The following is a 20,753-nucleotide window of genomic DNA, read 5'->3' as shown; positions in this document are numbered from 1 at the left end:
TGACATTAAAGTGATAGCTGGAATGGTAGAAGAGGGCCAACAGCGCCCCGTTTAAAGATGCACGGACTACAGGAGAGATTTCTAGATGCAGGCTGAGTGACAGCCGTGTACGTCTGCTGCAACAGACACAACTCTTAAATAAATCTTCATACAGTGCATTTAACATTCAGTATATCTTGCACATATTTACAAATAGGTGTGCATACAGTTGGCTAGTGTTCATTTTCTGTAGATACATGACATAAAAACTGTTCTGACTCTTTATTAATGTGCTGCCTTTAATGGTGCCATGGCTGCAGCGCACAACAGCTTGTAGAAAGAGACGATATTCTAGAGGTAAAAACCCGCCTGTGATAGGAGGAGTGACACTAACTGCCCCTAACACTAATGGAAACACGCATACATTCTTCCTCTCGTTAAAAATCTCTCACACTCGACCATTCGCTCGTGGTACAGATGAAACCTCCAAAAAAAAGAAAAAAAAAGCGTACAAACTTTGGGCCTGAAAGCCGTGAGCACGCGCACAGACGGACGGACGGATTTAGTGGAATGTACGTTGGTCAGTCTGTGATTGAAAACACTAAGTTACGGTCTTTGCTGCTTCAAAGTTGAGTGGTTTAAAATGATCCCAAAACCATTACGCCTAGCTTCCCTTTTTGTACCTGAAGACTTGTGGGTAGGGGAGGGGGGAGGTGGAGAGTGGTGGTAGGAGGGAGGGAGGGAGGGAGGGAGGGGCAGGTAGGACGCCTCAAGTTAAAAGAACAAATAACAAAGAACATAAATGATCAGTCTGGTGTTTGAGCCGCCGTGTTGTAAGATGATCATCAGTTCTTCCTCAGTCCCTCTTTGGAAAACACGACAGTCCGCTTCTCGTCACTTACATCCACGTGGAGGATAAAACAGACAGCTGTCCACTGTGAGATGCACCCAGTGGAGGAACGGTGCCTTCAGGAAAAAAAAAAAAAGAAACTCTTCAGCTGCTTTTACATTATTTCGGTCTGTCAGACAGCCAGTCTGTGTGCTCGTCAAACACTGAACTGTGGACTCAGTTGGTGGACAGTTTAGTTTGTGCAGGCAGGCAGGCATTGGAAAGACATCTCTCATGTTAAACTGGTCCACCGTTGATATGTTCTGTCCACGATGTGAGAACAGGAGGTACACAGACACCGAAGCACATTCGTAGAGCCGGCGCGCTGGAGGAAGAGCCACCTGCTCGCTCCAGGAGTGGCCCGGACACCGTCCTCAGCGGCCTGCTGGCGGCGGCGGCCACGCGAGTATGATTTGGCTGGTATGGTGAGAGGAGCTCCACAGGCCCAGAGGAGGACAGAGCCAGGCGGGCGGGCGGGGGGGGACAGACGGCGGGGGCGTGGGGGAAGTGATAATCGGAAGAGGTTTTGGAGAGATTTTGGGACGGGAGTGGAAGACTTTTTTTTTTTTTTTTGTTCCCCTCTTCTCCGATGTGGAAACGACACAGTGTGAGGAGGAAGACAGGAGCAGACAGGACACAGACAGAAAGACAGACGGGCATCTTATCCTCCACCGGATCTGAAAGAGACGAGAAAATGGAGATTAAAAGACAGAAGAACAAACACAAACTCGCTGCTCAGGCGACAGAAGATGGAGAAATGATGGGAGCCTAAAGGGAACTCTGTGGGACTGCAGACAAACATGAGGGCTTTTAAAGGTGGGATGAGGGAGCGAGAAGCCGTGCTGATAAGATGGGAGAAGATGTTTTTGTGACAGCACATCACATCATCATCATCATCATCCTGCAGGGTCATACCTTCCTCTTCGAATGTTCCTGCATCCCATGAGCACACATGGGGAGAAAAGACAACATGTCAGGACACATCAGCGACAAACTAACGAGCAATAAGACAAACTACTTTTCAGAAGCGTCTCATGACTCTTGCATGAAGATCAGTCAGTAAGAGTTAGAATTAGTACGAATAACATCAAATCTTTCTCTCCTACGTCAGACTGACTGAACTCTAACCGCAGTACATCAGTCCTCTAACATCACATCATAGTGATGACACCACATGCAGCAGGTCTACAGCAGTCATGGCACCGACCCTCCGAGAGTCTGACGAGACGCTACAGCAGAAACTCTACCCCCCCCCCCCCCACCCCAGCTCATGCACACATGCACAGACACTTACGTCCAGCCCTAAAAGGACTGATGCCTTTTTCACAGGGGGGCAGTCCTTTTAGGTCAGAGTATAAGGAGTGAACGACAGCGAGCATGCACAGGTAGAGCAGTGCAGAGGAAGCACTTCAGCATTAGGGGCATTAGGCGTCACTGGTTTCTAATTAAAAGGAGAGAAGAGCTGCAGAGGCTCCTGGCAGATGAACATCTCCTGACTTTACAGTAAAAAGCTGGGCCCGTGTTAGAGGGGGGTGACGGGGTGGGGGGAGCTGCAGGACGGAGCTCAGGCTTGTTTAATGATTCGACCAAAGAAAACAGAACTATGGAAGCTCATTTCCACCAGCGGGATAAAGAAAAAGAGTTATGAGTTACGCTGCGTTCAAAGACAGACGGCAGAGTGGGGATTATTATTCAGGACGGTAAAATCAGAAGACAATACTGCCGTCCTTTTTGTTGTCTGTGATTTTATAAAAGATGTTACGTAGCTCCCTCACACACGGGGAGGACATGTGATGTTATATTCTATCATAATAATGCAGTTTATTTTATATATTTTACTCCATTTCAACATATCGCCATGCGTGTCTGTTTCCCCTGCACCGTCCAGAAGGTGGACAGAAGATATCAAGTCATAAATTTGAGAGAGTTTCTCGTGAAAATGTTCTTAAAATGATCTTTTTTTTCATCCCAGTGGTCAAAACGAGCTCCGACACACAGAAAGAACCGATGGGATGTTTCTCACAGACTTTAACGCCAAGAGATTTCAAGCTCTCAGCACGGTTAAGCTCAGATTCCCCCATTTCCTCCCCCGGCTGGACGACGAGTTGCAAACGGGCATCTGTTTGAGGGGGGTGAGAGTGGGAGGGGCGGGGGTTCCTTTAGGTAGAAGCAGACAGGTACACAAAGGCATGCCAGAACTCTTACTTAAATCCCCATCCTGTTCCCCCTAGGACTATAGCTGCCAGGAGAATAGCACCTGCGATGGACCCTATTATGATATTGGTGCCACTGGGACCTGCGCAGAGGAAGGAGGGGGGAGGAAGGGGGGGGAGGAGGAGGAGGAGGAGGAGGAGGGGCAGAAACAAAACAACACCACTAAAAAACACACGTCAGAGGACAGCATCAACACTGTACATCAACAACATCAACCAGAGAGAGAGAGACAGAGAGAGAGAGAGAGATACCTGCAGACAGAGAGATGAAGAGGAAGAGGAGGACACCAGCACGTGGGGTGGAGGTGGGAGGACGGGCGGGTGAGCGAGGGAGGTCAGGGAGACAACGGTTACAAAACAAAGGAGAGAGAGTTTCATTACTTTGTTCTCATTCCCCCTCTGCTGCTCTCTCAGCTCAGGGGAGCAGCTGATCAGCTGATCAATAGCTGTGTGTCATTGGCAGACTGCAAGAAAGTAAGGAAGACACTTGAGGACGGCAGCACACACACACACACACACACATCTACACACACACACACACACACACACATCTATACACACACACACAGACACACACATAGACACACACAGCAGGAAGGAAAACACTGTGTGCTCTAAATATCCACAGGTGGACTTCTCTTCTCGTCTGAGGACGACACACTGCACAGAGCCTACAGAGGCTACAGACAGACAGAGGCCACAGACAGAAAATACAGACAGAGGCTACGTACAGAGGCCACAGACAGAGGCTGTAGACAGAGACTACAGACAGTGATGATGGTGGAGGCTATGGGGGGGTATGAGGGGCAGACAGAGAGAGAGACGGCAGGCTGAGAGCTGCTATGGACCTTTCTTCTCTGGGCCTGTCGGGACCGTCGGCTCAGGAATGGGATCAAACACACTGCAGTCTTTCCCCGTGTAGTCCCTGTCACAGATACACTTCACCTCATTACTGCAGGTCTACGAGAGGGAGACAGGGAGGAAGACAGGGAGAGGGAGACAGGGAGGGAGAGAGGGAGAGGGAGACAGGGAGAGAGAGACAGAGATGAACATCAAGTGCAATAGCTGCTAATAAACAAAAGGTTCCACATTCTGCTGTATTTGAAGTTCTCTCTTGTGTTCAAAGGTTCTGCCAGAACACATTTAATGTTTAAGAAACACATTTATTTATTTTTTTATTTGTCCTCAATGATATTTATCATAATTGTCTTACAGTCACAAACATCAATGAAGCTGAGAAGCTGATTTGTTATTAAATAAGTGAGTTTGAGGACATTTTACAGCATTCAGCACATTTTTAAAACCAAATTTAAGATCATTTAATCCAATTTAAGGCCTTTTATTAGTTAATGTGAGTTTTTTACCCCGTGGTCGGAGCAGATGCGTCCAAAGTTGGATCCCGAACAGGTGCTGAGGTTGAACGCCGCCACTGGGAGGCAGCGTCGCTCCAAACACATCATGTTGGGACCGCAGGGAGTGCCGTCCTCCACGTAGCCCAGGTCGGAGCCGTCCTCCAGCAGGGCGTGGCCCCCCCTGAGTGATGTGTCAGGTGGGAGAGGAGGGGCAGAACTACACGTTTAGGGACACAACGCTCTGTTAGTTGTACCGGAGCAGAGAATGTGACCCACTTACCTGCAGTCCAGGTACTTGTTCTGGTGGTACAGGGTGAAGCTGGTCACTTCACCCTGCAGGTCTCCGAACTTTGGCTTCATTGTCACGTTGGCACAGAAGAGGAAGCCACATAACACATCCCTAAACGGGAAGAAGTGAAGAAAGCACATCAAACTCAGGCTGGAGGCACAAGATCTCCCTTCTTTTTGTTCATGAGAGCTGAAAAAAGTTTAACTTTGAAGCCAAGAAGATGAGATTTGGACCATGGATGGTGATTTTCTTTTTGATCCAGTTATGACAAAGGACTTAGAGTTTCTATGAGGATATCAGGACGCTGTGACTCACGGCTTGTTGCACTGCAGCCAGCCTTGGCCTTCAGGACCCGGGCCACAGTTTCCTTTCTCTGTGCCCTCAGCGTTCAGCTTCTCGTAGCAAAACCTGTCCGCCGAATCTGGGAGGGCGACCAGAGACACGAATTAGACCTTCGCCAGGAGAGTGAGAGTACATGAACACAATAATCTGACTTTATGACACGGCTTTGTTGATCACTGAACCCTGGTTGGTCAATTATGGCACCCTACGACTAACTGTTATTTCTGCACGCCATGAGGTAATATTTTCAATTCTTAAGTCAGTATTTTGTGTCAAATCGTTGATATCTTTAGTACAAAGCCGTGGAATGCGTCATTATTACAAAACGAACCCCTTCAGGACCTGACCTTGAGACCTGCGCTGTGCTGAATACTTACTATAACCCCACAGTCCCCTACACTGGCCATCACGAGTCCTGCACCGCCCACCGTAACAGCGCCCCTGAAGAAACGAGAAAACAACCATCATGTATACGTCAGAGAGAGCTGCGGACCAGAACGGGTGCCTCGGACGGGCCTCACCTGACTGCTGTCACACATGTAGCCGTCCAGCTTGTGGACGTTGTGAGGGCACTGCAACAGAAGGAAAGAGCAGGAAGTTATTGATACTCTGGGTTGATCTCGCCGTGCGTTTTTTCCAGAGTTACACACGGTGAACTGCACCTGGCTGGAGTCTCCGGTGCAGGCCTCTGGGATGTCACAGTCGTTCACAGCGTCTCGACATACCACGCCTCTCCGCTCGTACTACGTCACAGCATAAAACAGCACCAGGTGAGTTATATCGGCGATCAGACAGGTGCTTTCCTGTGTCAATGTCTTAAGCTTAACAAGTTTTCTTGCAGTTTAACTTCTCTTAAACTTAGAAGTAGTGTACACTCATATACTGGGACACAGTTGGGGCAGCAGCTGAGGCTGAGGGTCGTTATTTAAACCATCACACTTGTTTTAATGGCCACAGAGGACGCTATGCTCATAACAGCAACACTGTTAATAATTAATAATAATAATCCACCAGAGTAAAACTAGAGCGAATATTAAAGGCATAGTCATATCAGAGAATGGGCTGGAATATGAGGCAGGCGGTTAGAAATTGAGTTTTGAACGTCCCACACATTTAAACACAAGCTTTAATTATTTCAGCATTTCATTTCGGCTTATAGAAATCAGCAGGGCGCCGGAGGATCAGCTCAGCTGCTGGAACCAGCCGGACGTCCTGCTGGTCTCACACCAGTCTGGAGGTCTGACTCTCTAAGAGAACAAGAACGGATTTCTTATTCCTGCTGGTTGGAGCAAAATGAAGAAGGTGGATGTTTTATTCTGTCCACAGCCTATTCCATCGCACGCCGACAGAAAAATAAAACTATAAATATACTAACTCCAGTTATTTCTTTCCTAATTCCTCATTTTCAGCCCCTACTTGTTTTTGAGAAATCACAGCTGTTTTAACAATTAGAAACATATCAGGTGGACTCACCTTGCAGCCGCTGCAGCAGAGTCCGTTACTGCACATGGCATCGTGAGTAAGTGTGCACTTTTTGCAGCAGGCTCCTCCACTACGGGCACACTCCTGCAGCCACAGACATGAAAACAAACCCTCAGCTCAGCTCCAGCCAGCAGTAAGGACACAGTGTTGCACCGAGCACGGCGTCCAACTGGGCACTCACCACCTGGGATCCACAGTCACATTCCTCCCCGGGCTCCACAAACCCATTCCCACACTCTGGAGGGTCCAACAGCTGAAAGAGACACACATGGACACACGTGAGCACGTCCCTCAGAGGAAGACAGACGGACGAGAGGCTGGTCCTGTCAGTAAATATGAGTTCATGTCATAAGAATAATTAATTAGTCTAGAAGTAATGATGCTCATGTGCGGCTCCTCTCACCACGTCCTACGTCCCCACGCGGCCCTCACCTTGTTGGGCTTGTTGAAGAGGCAGCTCCCGCCCCCCTGGAGCAGGAACTGGATGTACTCATCAACGCTGCAGCGAGAAAACTTTCTGGGGAGATAGTATCTGCACACACACACACACACACACACAGATCGAGACCAGGACATGACAAAGAATAACATAAAAAACAGCACAATGCTTTTGTGCCAGTGAGGAAAGCCAGATCCACTGTGGGTGTCTGTGCCATCACTTTGCAATCTGACAGAAATGTTACCATCTGTAGTAAGATATTACTCAAATGAATAATTGAAATCTGTATTGTTCCATCTGGTGACGAGAACCAAATCCAAATCACTCACACCGTGTAGTAAATACTGTCAGCTCATTTTGAATTCTTACACGGTGGTCGTCACGCTGATGTCTGATGCCTCATTTGGTTAAAGCGCCAATTACAAGCTGTGGTAACCACCGGCGTGGCTCATTGAAGACAGAGTAGAAGTCAAAGCTGTCTCTGTTACAGGTGTTTAATTGTCTAATTGAGTGAAATGAACGGAACACATCGCAGCGTCGTGGGAGCGCGACAGGAAAACAGTCCTGCTGATGTCAACAAACAGAGAGGAGGGGCACTTTTCAGGTGTGTCGTGTCTTTTGGTTTTGTTTTTGTCTTTGTTCATGTCAGAGTGCTGTGATGTGGATCTTTACCCCGTGTCCTCCATGATGCAGCCCAGCCAGGCATCGGGGCACCGGCAGTCTCCTGTGAGGAAGACCAGGAGGAAGGAGAGCAAAGATCAGAGGGGGAACGGTGAATTAAGTAAGGCAGACGCTGTTCTGCTGTTAGAAAGAGGATATTTTGTGCTTATTGCAGCCTGTATTTGACTTATTATTTTAACCCTAACCATCATCTTTAGCCAAACTAAGATAATAAAAGAAACCTGACATCATTTCAAACAGCTGGTCAAAGTGCTGCCCCCCATCCCTTCAGCCCCCGCTTTGAATAACTGACAGGAGAGAAATAACGCGGTGATCAGCATTTACAACCCGAGCTGTGACGAGAAGATTTATGATCCACACACACAACAAACTGGTTTCCGTGGAGCCGCTGCACGGTGTGCGCGCTGGGCTCTTGTCCCGGCGGTGAATAATGGACCTGATGGCTCTCACCATTAATCACTGAGCCCATTGTTCAGTGGCAGCAATGCTCCAAACACCACCCCCTCCTTCTCGGACGCAGGTGACTAATCACCTAATGGAGAAGTCTAATTACAGAAGGGGTCTGCTGGACAGGGATACCAACACACACACACATGTATACATACACATACACCATCCGGTCGCTCTGCCACGCTGACCCTGCTCTCTTTGATCATTTATTCTGATCTCTCCATCCTCCCCCCGGCATCACCAGGCTTTCCTGTTGTCTTTTACCTGCAGAGTTGCGTGCGTTGTTCCACCTCATGCCGATGTTCTGGCCAAGACTCTGGCACAAAGTGATGGCCATCGCGCCGACGTTCCCGTACTGGAGCGAGAACAGAAGAGAGAGAATCCACGCAGCAGCAGAGCGTTAACGTGTAGGTGAAACCACCATTTAAGGGAAACGTGTTCATTCACGGGAAACAAAGCCTGTTTAGGTGCTGCTCACCTCGTTGATGCCCCCTCCCCTTGTCAGCGAACACACTCCTCCTGTGTAGGCCGTCCCGCTGCGGCTGCTGTGAAACGTGCGTCCTCTGAGGGGCACAGGAGACAAATCATCATTTACTTTTATTATTTATTTCAAGTGATTATTTCTAGTAAATTTCTAGTAAAAAAGAAAAATAGTATGATGTGAATACACTGTAGTGGCAGTAGAATGGATGAATGGAGGCAAAGTAAGTAATAAAATCGACCAGAGACAAAACAAAACATAAAAGAAAGAGAGAAAGGAGGGTGGGAAAAGATGTGGAAGGCTGATAATCTAGGATCAGGATCTAATTCCTTAGTATGCTAGTCAAAAGAGGTGTATTTTAAATCTTTGAGGAGCCCTGAAGAACGGACATTATCTCACAGAGAGGTGGAGGATCTCCAGCTAGAGGGGGCTAATTATGTTAAAAAATCAGATCTGGATACCCCAGTATTGCCAGGGACGACCCCAAACAGGATTCAGGTTTTTCTTTTTTACCAACATTATATCACAAACGTCCCAAACACACGGCCTAAGGTAGCAGGAGCTGCAGGACGTGTGATAACAGCTAAGGAAGTACAACAATCCGTACCTGATACAAACTGAGGACGCATGTATGCTTTTAATAGCTCTATGTTCAACCCTCCTGACCTTCCATGTGTTGGATAGTCCTATATAAGTGAGGTTAATCTTCAGACTCTCCTCAAATGGGCTGTATAATGCAAAGTATTACTGGGTCTCTCACCCCATAAGAACCCTTCTCTCCTTCCTTGTGGTCCAATCAGTCTGTTTCATGTCCCCCATAATTCTACTTAAACTTATTTTTGAGATACTACCCCGACTGTCCAACATCTGAAATGTTAAATATGTCACAGCGTTACTTTTCAAAGCTGTTTCATATTAACTTTTTCATTAAATCCGGTCAGGACGGGTTAATATAATCTAGGACAGGATTAGAGTTTGAAACTCACCCTCTAATAACTAAAACAAGCTGTTTTAATCAGACAGACACCAGGACGTCCAGTAGCTGACACTGAAGGACTTCTGGAGTTAAATTCAAGGATAAAAGCTGTAAAGGGACATTTCCAGAATATTCAAAAGGTGTGGTACACCTGCGTCACCGCAGGTTCTTATGGGTTAACGCCACACGAGTGTAATCCTCAACACGCTTGAGTTTCTTACGAGAAAAGCTGGACGACGTCACTCTGCTCCTTGATGCTGTCCTTCCTGTACTTCATGAAGTTCTGCAGCGTTATCAATGGATCTTCCACCACTGGCATCATATTTCTAGAGGTCCAGGTCTCCATGGCAACCAGCACGATCCTCGTGTTGAGCTGTTCCTTGTAGATCTGGAGACCAAAAACATCCCGTCAGTCTGCGGCTCTTCCAGCACGACACCTGTGCGGTGAACACTCAGCGAGCGGAGGAGTGTGTGCTGTCTGGGACACACACACACACACACACACACCTTGGCAGGCGGCAGTGTGTGTACTCAGAGTTTAGGAGGAGGAGGATTATAATCCAACAAACAAAGCTCTTACCGCATCGGCCATGTTGACCACTGCTTTGGCAAAATTCTTGGTTTGGCTGCTGGAACGACGCAGCTGTACAAACTGTGGACACACACACACACACACACACACAACCACACACACACACACACTTTATATACTTGTAAGGATCCTGACATGAGACATAAATTTATATGTTTCACTGAGCAGCTCAAAATGAAGCAACTTTACTTTGTTTGAATGTGACGACATGATGTACTGTACTGTATGTACTGTGTGTACTGTATGTACTGTGTACTGTGTGTACTGTGTGTACTGTATGTACTGTGTACTGTGTGTACTGTGTGTACACAGTGAAAGCAGGTGAAGTAAAAACAGAAGAAAACTGATTCAGGAGGAGACAAAGTGCCTTTTTAAAAGATCTGACAGAAGATTCAGAGTCGCTCTCCTCTGCCGGAGGATCTCAGACTTCATTCACGCTCGTAAGGCGTCAATAAATCGGAGATATAATCAGGGGCTTTGAAAGTAATCGATACATTTTAAAATAAATTCTAAAGCGTACAGGTGAGCGGTGTAGAGATGCTCTGTGGGCTCTTTGGGTGTTGTGAGTACTGTCGCTGCAGTATTATGTATTAACGTAATATTTAACTACTCTCTTGTTTTAGTGCCAGTGGGGATGTTCATTTTTAACCAGAGCCGCCTGCTCTGTATGAAAAGTGTCTGCAGAGAACGTTTATTATAAAATGTCAATAAAGACTGATTGATTGATTGGTGCTGGTAGATCTGTAGGACGGCCTCTGTGGTCTAGACTCTCCCTGGACGACGACCACATAATTAGCAGCAGACCGTACTTTAAACTCACCATCTCGTTGTCGTTGACCACCATCAACTCAATATATTTGGTCTCAGTCTGGACGGAGGGCTTGCGAACAAATCTCTTGGTTCGCCGCAGCACCCCAGACACCTGCTGCCGCCTCGCTTGATCCGGCCTGTCGTCGTCGTCGTCGTCACCATCACCTCCTCTGCTTTCCCACTCACTGTTCCCTGCACAGTCTGGACACACAGAGAAGTAGCGCTGCATGCCGTCAGAGCAACATTACTCCTTTCTTCAGCTATGAGTAGGTGACGCAAACATCATCATCATCATCTCACTGTCAGCGTTTGATTAACGAAGATGATATCTGTACCCAGAGAACAGCAGTTAACGAGGATATTTACACCCAGGTGTACGTTGGAAAAGGTAGAATTTGTGTTTAATGCACCTTACAATTTATATTTGACTTTTATTTATCTCTTTTCCTAAACCTAACCAACCTGCCACTGAAAACTGATAATAATAAAAGAAAACTCAAATCTAAAAGTCAATTTAGATTTAAAAAAAACCCTCCTCAGTGGAATTAATCGTTCTTCATACTATGTGACTGGACCGGGTGTAAATAGCCAAACAGCAAAAACATGCACCGTTATATTCTGATGTGATTAGAGTGTCAATAGTTTTTCCTTTAGATGCATTTATGTACCTGGGCAGTGGTGGGAAAGTCTGATATCAGGCATCCTGCGGATTAAGTGAGCACCTTCATCCTAGAACAGAAGACATCCAGAAGACAGATTAGATTAGGGATTAGATCAAAGTCAGCATCTAGTCTCCATTAACATGCTCCTATTAACAGAAAAACAGATCATTTACCCGACTGCTCCCGTTCTGAACGGGCTCGATCCCGTACGAGAAGAAGCCATCGGAGAACATGCCGCTAGGAACCGACAGGAAGAGAAAGACGGTGAGATGTGGAGCACGAAGGGACAGAAGACTGAAAAAAAATCAAGCAGTAAATTTGTGTGCAGAAACATTCAGCATGGCGTCAACACCATGAGCACCTGTGTGAGGTTTTATACAAAAAGGTTTGCGGTCAGGCTCACCACAGGCCGTGGCAGGTGGAGAGCGCGGCCCAGGACTCTGGTAACCCTCGCAGCCGTCCCTGGTAGTAGCAGTGCTCCCCTCCCTGTGGACGCACGCTTCATTCAACAACCTTTACTGACACACTTCAGGCTTTCCAGACACATTTCACAGCCTCTGCACAGGCGGCTCCCCTCTCCCTGTTTCCCCACTACAGCCTCTGTGGCGCAGTTTGTGACCTACTTGTGTCCTGTGCTCTGCTCCATCCTGCTCTGCTCCACTGACAGCAGAGGTGGAGGTAAGAATCTCTTCAATAAATCAACACTCCTATTGTTGCATAGTTAGATGTGAGAGCATGGAGCGACACTGAAACACACCAGGTCAGAGTGAGGAAGGCCTCATAAGAAGCCTGACCCTGTCTGTCGTCCTCAGCTAACGCTTCATGAGGTCACAGAGCCACCAGGAAAGGTGAGAAAAGTGAGAAACACTGGTACACCTGGGTTCAGACTGAGCTTGGCGGGGTGTCCCGGCCTTGCAGCGCACACACAAAGGTGCTCTGAATGGAAATAGGAGGGTCGTGAGGACAGAGACTGGTCTGACGTGCATCACACCTGCCACGTCCAGGAGTAGCATCAGGAGCGTCACGTGACGCCTCCGTCCAGCTGAGCGACAGTCTGGCCTGACTACACGTCTCCATGCTCCGTCCTCGGACTCCTGCCAGTCTGGGAACAAACCGATTGTGCGTGAGGACACACAAACGCCCAAAATAACCCCACCCCGACGCCACAGCTCGCCCTGTCTTTGTATTAACTGGCATTTTACTCCTCATGCTCCCTCCTCCTCCCTCCTCCTCCTCCTCCTCTCTCTGCTGCTCTTCCCTCCCTCTCGGTCTTCTTTCATTCTCCTCGCTGCCAAGAACTTAATGACACCGCTGAGCTAACTGGTTGCTATGGAAACAGGCTCACGATTGGTCAGGAGGACCGAGGGAGAGTTTGGAGGGATTGTGGGTGGGGACATGGAGTGCTGGCTTGGTGGGTGGGTGGCTGCTGGGGGGGGGGGATAGTGAGTGGCACATTTGTACAGAAAAAAAAAATATATATATATATATTAGCCGTCGCTGGTGGCGAGCAGGATGCAGCGACATTCCTCCTGTTGGTCCTGACAAGCTCACATCACGTCAGATGTCATGGCTATCATCCATTTTCCTGTTATCTCCTCACTGGTGCTCTGAGCTTGTGCTTTTCTCGCCACAGGCCGCCCGCTGCCTTTCTTCTCCAGCGGCTGAGAGAGGCACGAACACACACCGCTGACAGGAAAGCCCACGTATGTGGAGCACAGCAACGTACATAATCTTAATAGTTACATGGCAGCCTACTTTTGAAGCAGAGAGCACACAAAGCACTTTCCATAAATAGATAAAACGGGAGGATGAGATCAAACTGCGGAACAGTCACTTAAAAAAAGCTGCCATCAAAGATAAAAACATGTATTTGGTTTCTAAAGTGAGACTTTAATCAAACAGATTACCTTAAAATGAAACATATGACACAAAGGAATAATGTAAGTGAATCTAATGAGCTAATAAACTTTACATTTATTCCAGGATTCAGTGTCAAATATGACAAAGTCTCAGTTTCTGCCACCAAAGAAGCGAATGCTGCACTGCAGCTCTGGTCATCTCATTAATTCGCTGCCAAAAGACAAGTTCACTCACTAAAATCCCGTCAGCACACACGCCCACCCCACGCCAACGCTCTTACCACCGACTGTGAGGGTCTGCCGTCCTGGTTAAAGTGCCGTTCCACATATTCTGAAGACAGGAGGTGGCTGCAAAGACAGGAGGGATGGCATGAATATCTGCAGCAGCATCAGCTCCATCACCATGTAATTAAAACTGGTTTCACTGGGGGTGTTTTCCGCCTCTTTCTCTCCCCTTAAATGTGTTTCACAAAGAATAAGCGAACATATTAACATGTGGCGTTAATAAAATCAGTGGAACCTCATAAACATGCAGCCGTGTGTGTGTGTGTGTCACACTGGTATTCCCCGTCTTGTCGTGTAACATAATAGAGGCGCTAAGTGCATTTGCTAAAGTGCGGGGAAATGCTAATGAGGACAGCTGCAGTAAATGAAGAGCAGCCGCTGATAGGTATGATCTGATGGTTGTGGACGGTGATACTGACTGGTTGAGCTCCAGGTCCAGAGTGAAGGTGTGTCCAAAGGCTTCCACCTGGAAACAGCTCTGGGCCAAGTGGACAGGCTGGGAAGAGAAGAGCCAACAGCACAGTGACAGAGACAGTGACAGAGACAGATCTGGTGTCTGAAAAACTAACACGCAACCAAACTGTGGTGGTGAAGTGTGTCGCTCTGTAAAAGCCACAGAGTGATTTTGAAAAGTGCCATGAATAATTCAACAGAATCAATAGTGTGTGTGTGTGTGTGTGTGTACGCTCTAAAAGCATCTCAGCAGCTGAAATATTATGATTGATAAAGTCTCCATTGATCAGCTCTGGCTGCCAGCATGATGGAGATGGATGGAGAGAGGCTCGTCAGGAGGAGGGGAAACTTCACCGGGACGCTCTACGTTTCGGCCAAGCTGTGCCAGCGTCCCTCGTGGACGGCTGCCGACGCTGACGAGGTGAGGAGACATTCAGCAGAGATTCACTGCAGACTAAACAGTGCGTGTCCTCAGCAGCTCGGGCTGTGCCAGCGAGGCTTTGATCTCAGTCTGGAGGAACCAGGCTGCAGTGAATCACCGGGCTTTTACAATAAAATGCATCACGTTTGTTCCCTCCAACAGATTTCTTACTACTGGCTGGAGAGGCTGAAGCGTGGCGTCTGTCAGAGACGCTGATCCACGGCCTTTAAACTCCTGATCATCACGGGACTGTTCTTATGGCGCTTAACAAACCAAACTCACCACAGGAGTTTCCTCGGTTGTCATATATTCTAGCTCAGGGGTCACCAACCTTTTAGAAACTGAGAGCTACTTCATGGTACTGAGTCAGACGAAGGGCTACCAGTTTGTCACACTGCTCTGAAATAACAAATGAGCTCAGTTTGCCTTTAGTTATATATTATTATTAATGATTAATGATACTCATCTATGTGAAGACACTGATCACGTTAGTGATTTCTCACAATAATTATCAACAATGACTTAACAAGGTGGGAAACAGATAAAATCAATATTACACATTTAATTTCTATTAATCTCAGCAATTGTTTACATTTTCAGATGATCACTTCTACAAATTTCATAGAACAAATGTTCCATTTTCACTTCCCACTGACAAAGAGCCTTTAAACACATCATCAACTATGTTTGTAAAAGTTATCAATTATTTTAATGTTTAAGAAAAATCAACTTTCATAAGTTTAAATAAATCTTACCACATTTTAAACTAATGAACAAATCTGCGGCATTTTTAACAAAATTATATCTGTTTACATTTCATGAACACACTTTTGAATTGAACACAATTAAAAATCAATATTTTTATTTACCGTTGCCATGACACCGCCATGTTGCCCCTGACAACATCTGGTATCTGTTTGAAAATGTGGAGCTCTAAACGAGGCTTCGGCTGCTTGTTGGGATTTTTCCTCCGGCCTGGTGAAAACAGACTGCTGCTTACCCAAAGCTGCCTTCAGCTCACGGGCTGTTTCTGCCCGTAGCTTCCCGGTGGGCAGTTAGCATGCTAGTTAGCATGGCAGTTAGCATGCTAGTTAGCATGGCAGTTAGCATGCTAGCTCTGTGACCCGTAGTGAAGCGTCTCTCCACATAGTGCCGCTTTGTCGTCGCCCCGCAAATGAGACACACGCAGTTTTCTTTCACAGTAGTAACAAAGAACTCTTCCTCCCACTCACTGTGAAAATGATGAGCCTTCTTTCTTTTTTCTACCATGTTTTTTGGGTTAGAAACCGCACTCAGCTCCTTCATCTCCGCTGCGCCCGCTAGCTTACTCTGCACGAGCGCCAAAGTTCTGTCATGCGCACAACACTGACCTTTGAACTTTGAACTCGAAGAGGTCATAGTTCACCTAAAACTATCTAAACTAATTATTTTATTTTTAAGATATTGTCATTTTCAAATCTATATGAATGCAAGTGTGATCACTGGTGAGTTGTGTTATTTTTAGAACAGGCCTGTGGGGGGCGACTCATGTGGTCCTTTGGGGGTGACCTGTGTTGGTGACCCCTGTTCTAGCTATTCCCCATAGGAATGAATGGAGAGTAGCTTCTAAATCTGAAATTTCTTCACCCGACTTCTAGCCCTCACAGCTCCTTCGTGCTTTTAGCTAGAAACTCCATTGAAGCTTTATAACGTTCATCATCTCTCCCTCTTTCGGCACATACCTCTACCTCCTTTGTGCCGTTCACCATTTCACCACAGTCGTCTTTTAAAAAAATAAAGTTTCTCCTTCCTTTTTCTCATTTTACATGAGTGTGTATGTGGCGACATCATTGCTAGAGCGGTGACATCATCGCCAGAGCGGTGACGAGCGGGAAAATCACCTGAAGCTTTTGTCTTTAACTCGCTGGTTTGTCCGAACAGTTTCACCCACAGTCACAGTTTATCGCCCAAAATGTAGCTTAAGTCTTTGGACACGCCGTCATGTGACTCACAACACACAGAAACGTACGCAGTGCGTCCCACGAGCCTCGGAGCGACGGGAGCACCGACCGAATGCCTCATTGACTGCCATGTTAAAATGACAGAGGAGGGAGGGAGAGAGAAACACTTCTCTGACCTGCTAGCAAGCGCTCATTTCACCAGATAGAGGCCTCAGATTACATCTACGTGTTCAGGAGACTCTCTTCTCTCCACTGGTCTGCACTCCATGGCTGTGACATGGACTGGTTTGAGTAAAACCTGCATTTTCAGAGGTGAAGAATCTCTGTAAGACAGAGCTCCAGCAGAGCTCCGATGAGGGGCATTCAGGGACAGTCGGAAAGTTCTCACGGTAAAAGTGTCTCCTCACCGTGTGTTCAGTTTTTAAACAGATAAACACAAACTGTGTGTGTTAATTAAGTAATTACTGATGTGATAACTGATATGGAGATCACCCATTCAGAAAATAGAGCTCTGTAGTTACTTTATCACTCTGATAAAAGTAAAACCCGGGGTGGTGTGTCATCCCAATGACAACAGTACCATCACTAAGGGAGCACGAGAGGAGCAGCAGCACATTACTGATGTTTGAGCAGCATCTCAGCGTGACGGCGGCGGAGCGGCATGGCGGCGGCAATTTCAATTTCACGCTGCAATTTCTCCAGGAATTGCACTTTCTAGTTTGTTCTTAAAGTTTTCACCCAGTGCTTTCACTTTCAGGCCACAGTCATTTGATCCGGCGCCTAGTTCTGGTTACTAACTGCATGTCTGCAAAATGAGATTTTTCTGAGCTCTACAAGAAGAACGAACAAAGACACAACTTTTTTTCAGATATTGCAGCTGTGATATGAGTCACGGTTTTAGTGAGAGTAGTCATTTTCAGTGAAATAATGTAAGAATGAAGATGATGAAGATGACTTTTGTCCCCCTCACGCCTGCAGAATCTGATTTGTGGGCCGAAGCGTCTCTGAAGCTTCAAATGTTAAAATGTTTTTCAAATTTTCTGTCATTTGGATATTTCACTTGGTTATTTTTGCTGTTTCGTAGTATTTCAACCAGTTGTTCAGCCCTGATGCTGCTTTAAAAAGCTGTAATTTAAATTTCCTTTCAGACAAAACATCACCAAAAGGTCCTTTTAGTAGCTGATCTGGAGCTTTCGATCACATCATCCATTCGAATTACTGAAAATTTAGCATAACATCAATATAAATTCTTACATATTGGTAGTAATATTAAACAATGTGGCTGACAAACTAATAGATTCACTGTTTATGGGAACTGGTCGCACAGGTGGGTGAAGTTCATCTCTGACAAGTCATGAGAAACTGATCAATCAACAAATGTGTTCTTTAAACTAAATGATCACAGTCAGATAAAACCACTGCCTCATCATCCCCTGCTGCTTCCAAATGTGTGACTTCCCTCATTCGTAGCATCTTAAATATTTCAGAAAGCAAAACACAGCAGGTCCGGACCAGGATGGTGGCTCAGTCTGGTACAGATGTGGTTCTGAATGTTCATCACACACTAACGCACACTAACACACACGTGACTCTGTGTGTGTGTGTGTGTCCTCTGTGATCACAGTTATATGAACTTCATCATATCAGCATGATGGGAGGAGGAGGAGGAGGAGGAGGGGGGAGGCAGCTGAAGCCTCTTGGACCATGCAGCACTTCTCACACAGGCCTGTTTCATAATTAATAGAGACACACTTCAACACACCACTGAATAATGAAGAAGTCGGGGGCTCAGCACGGCAGCCGGATGATCGGACATGATGGCTGAATATTTCAGGAGGGGGGCGAAGCTTTGGCGATGAGGGCCACTACAAACACGCACACGGACGTTTAAGCAGCTCTCTGATTAACTGCACTCTTACTACAGTGTTTGCACGGCATACAAAGCAGGTGGGGAGGGAGGAGGGGAGGGGTGGTTGCCAGATGTGGCTTTAAACAGCTGTAAAACAACAACGCGTCCGTGCTGCGTTTCATCCAGCTGACATTTCTTCACCGTGGAGCTCTTCAGACACTAACTGGGTCACAATCAGGAGGAGCAGGCACTTGTGCAGAGATGCCGCCCTGTGCAGCAGCAGCAGCAGCAGAACAGCCTGGCTTGGTGCCGTCACACCCATATCTGCCCACACAGACCTGCTACAGAGCCACAGCACTGAATCTTCTGTAGTCAGGAAGCCTCTCAGAGCTCCTCTGAACTTACTGATTTCACTCCAGTCCTCCCTGTGACATGTGAAGTAATAATGAATCTTATTTCTAAGCAAAGCGCAGAGACATTACCCCTGAAACCTTGTGAAGGGCCAAATAAGATCACCAGGGTGGGAAACACGAAGAACTGAGGGCTCCAAAGTGGAAATAACCAGAATAAGTGAGCAGAATTGGGGGGGATCAGTGTGACTTCACTCACCGAGGAGTCCCCGGTGCCGTTCTTCACTCTGGTATCCAGGTGGTCACGAACCAGCTCCTCCTCTGACTCGATCTGCTGCACCAGCCGCTTCGGATAAGTGAGCACGGCGTCCCCGCTGTCCGGCCGCCCCGCCGGGGTAAACCAGTCCCACGTGCCTCCATCCTGCACTGGGCTCCTGTCCACACCTGCACGCGGCACAACAGGGACACTCATGGTGGGCTTTGGCAGGTGGAGGGGGGACACACACCTGAGACTACCCACTGCACCTGGCAGCGGCACAGCAAAGGACACAAGTTGATTTGAAAGTGATGTACATGTGATTAGGTGACCTGATTGATCAGTGAGCAGCACATGATCAGGGTTGTTTCCATAAGAACAACATGTGTTAATAGTTCCTCTGGTGGACTAACGCCCTGACTGACACACACTCAGGGCCTGTGGAGCTTAAAATCATCGATCAGGCTGTGAAGCACAGTTCAGTGGTGACTGATCATTTCCATCACAGTGTTTTCTAGAGGTTTATTGGGTGAAATGGTCGCGGGGACGTTGGCTCGAGGCAGAGAGGCTGCGATGGAAATGTGTTGATGCAGCAAATCTACCGCATCGCTGAGCGCATCCAGGCCAGCGGGCAGAGAGGCAGCAGAGCCCGGCCAGCAGCGGGCCAGCAGCGGGCCACAGGAGCGCTGCTGCAGGAGGACAAAATGTGGATGCAGAGGAAAACAAAAAGGCTGCTCCCGCTCTCTGTCCGAACCCCCCCTTCCCTCCTCTTCCTCCCTCTCTCCCTCTCTCTCTCTCTCTCTCTTACCTGAGACCGCAAGCCTCTCGCCCACTGCAGCAAAGACCATGAAGCACCACAGCGCCCGCATGATCTTCACATATTCCCCCGGATTACAGCATCGAGAGCCGCAAGACGTGACGAAGCCTGCCGACGGAAGAGGAGCAGAAGGCGCAGAGGAGAAACGATGGCGAAGTGGATCTGCTAAACATCTGACGACGCGCGTCCTCTCATCTCTCCCCCTCTCCTCTCCCCCTCTCAGCTCCGGCCAACTCCGCTACTGACAACCTGGATTTGCATATCAGAGTGGAGAAAAATGAATCATAACGCAGGCCGATGGCGGAGGTGATCGATCCGGGCCCGGAGACGGTCAGTGAGGGACCGGAGAGTGCGCACCGCGGGTGCACAGCTCCGCAAGGCTGCGCGGGCGCGTACGGGTGTACGGATGAGGCTGTGTGTGTGTGTGTGTGTGTGTGTGGTGTGTGAATCTGCGGTATGCGGAAACGAAGGGATGGGGATGCGAAGAGAAATGCGTTGGATCTGCGGCGAGGAGGACACGTGGGACCGTGGTACCCTCCCTCATCCCGAGCAGCCTCCTCCTCCCGTTGCCATGCAGCTCTGCGCAGGGAGAGGATGCGACAGCCCGGCCGGTGAGGGAGGCCGTGGGGAGGACCGGGGGCTCACAGCTCGGTCTTTTAGTCGGTGTGTGAGTGAAGGTGTGTGTCGGGCTGTCGTGACATGAAGCCTGCAGGTGATGAAGGTGTGTCCCAGCAGAGGCCTCATCACACCTTCCCACAGCTTCCAGACCTCCTCAAACACTCCTGTTGGTCACATTTCAACAATCAGACTAAAAGTTTGGTGTCAGATTGGCAGATAAGTCCCAGTGAGCCTCTGCTGCTCAATACAGTGAGGACAAAATGCCATA

The 20,753-nt window shown here is 47.7% G+C and overlaps 1 protein-coding gene across 1 annotated transcript; it reads right to left on the bottom strand.

The window, feature by feature from the left end:
- Positions 1 to 1,504: 1,504 nt before the first annotated feature.
- On the bottom strand, positions 1,505 to 20,054 carry LOC139216416 (disintegrin and metalloproteinase domain-containing protein 11-like). The gene is made up of 26 exons (XM_070847519.1): positions 19,859 to 20,054; positions 19,054 to 19,238; positions 14,201 to 14,277; positions 13,778 to 13,844; positions 12,041 to 12,123; positions 11,811 to 11,874; positions 11,644 to 11,704; positions 10,986 to 11,176; positions 10,154 to 10,225; positions 9,795 to 9,961; positions 8,595 to 8,679; positions 8,381 to 8,471; positions 7,658 to 7,709; positions 6,979 to 7,078; positions 6,728 to 6,799; positions 6,538 to 6,630; positions 5,727 to 5,807; positions 5,586 to 5,636; positions 5,442 to 5,505; positions 5,038 to 5,143; positions 4,714 to 4,833; positions 4,446 to 4,614; positions 3,930 to 4,041; positions 3,074 to 3,164; positions 1,784 to 1,801; positions 1,505 to 1,545 (listed from the first exon to the last, which is right to left on the bottom strand). The coding sequence occupies exons 1-26, from the start codon at positions 19,917 to 19,919 to the stop codon at positions 1,530 to 1,532; spliced, it is 2,349 nt and encodes a 782-aa protein (XP_070703620.1). The 5' UTR covers positions 19,920 to 20,054; the 3' UTR covers positions 1,505 to 1,529.
- Between the last annotated feature and the right edge of the window lie 699 nt (positions 20,055 to 20,753).

Source organism: Pempheris klunzingeri, chromosome 17 (assembly GCF_042242105.1).
Source record: "Pempheris klunzingeri isolate RE-2024b chromosome 17, fPemKlu1.hap1, whole genome shotgun sequence".
Lineage (NCBI taxonomy): Eukaryota > Metazoa > Chordata > Actinopteri > Acropomatiformes > Pempheridae > Pempheris > Pempheris klunzingeri.
Note: the sequence above shows the minus strand (reverse complement) of the source record. Positions and strands in the feature narration are given on the sequence as shown.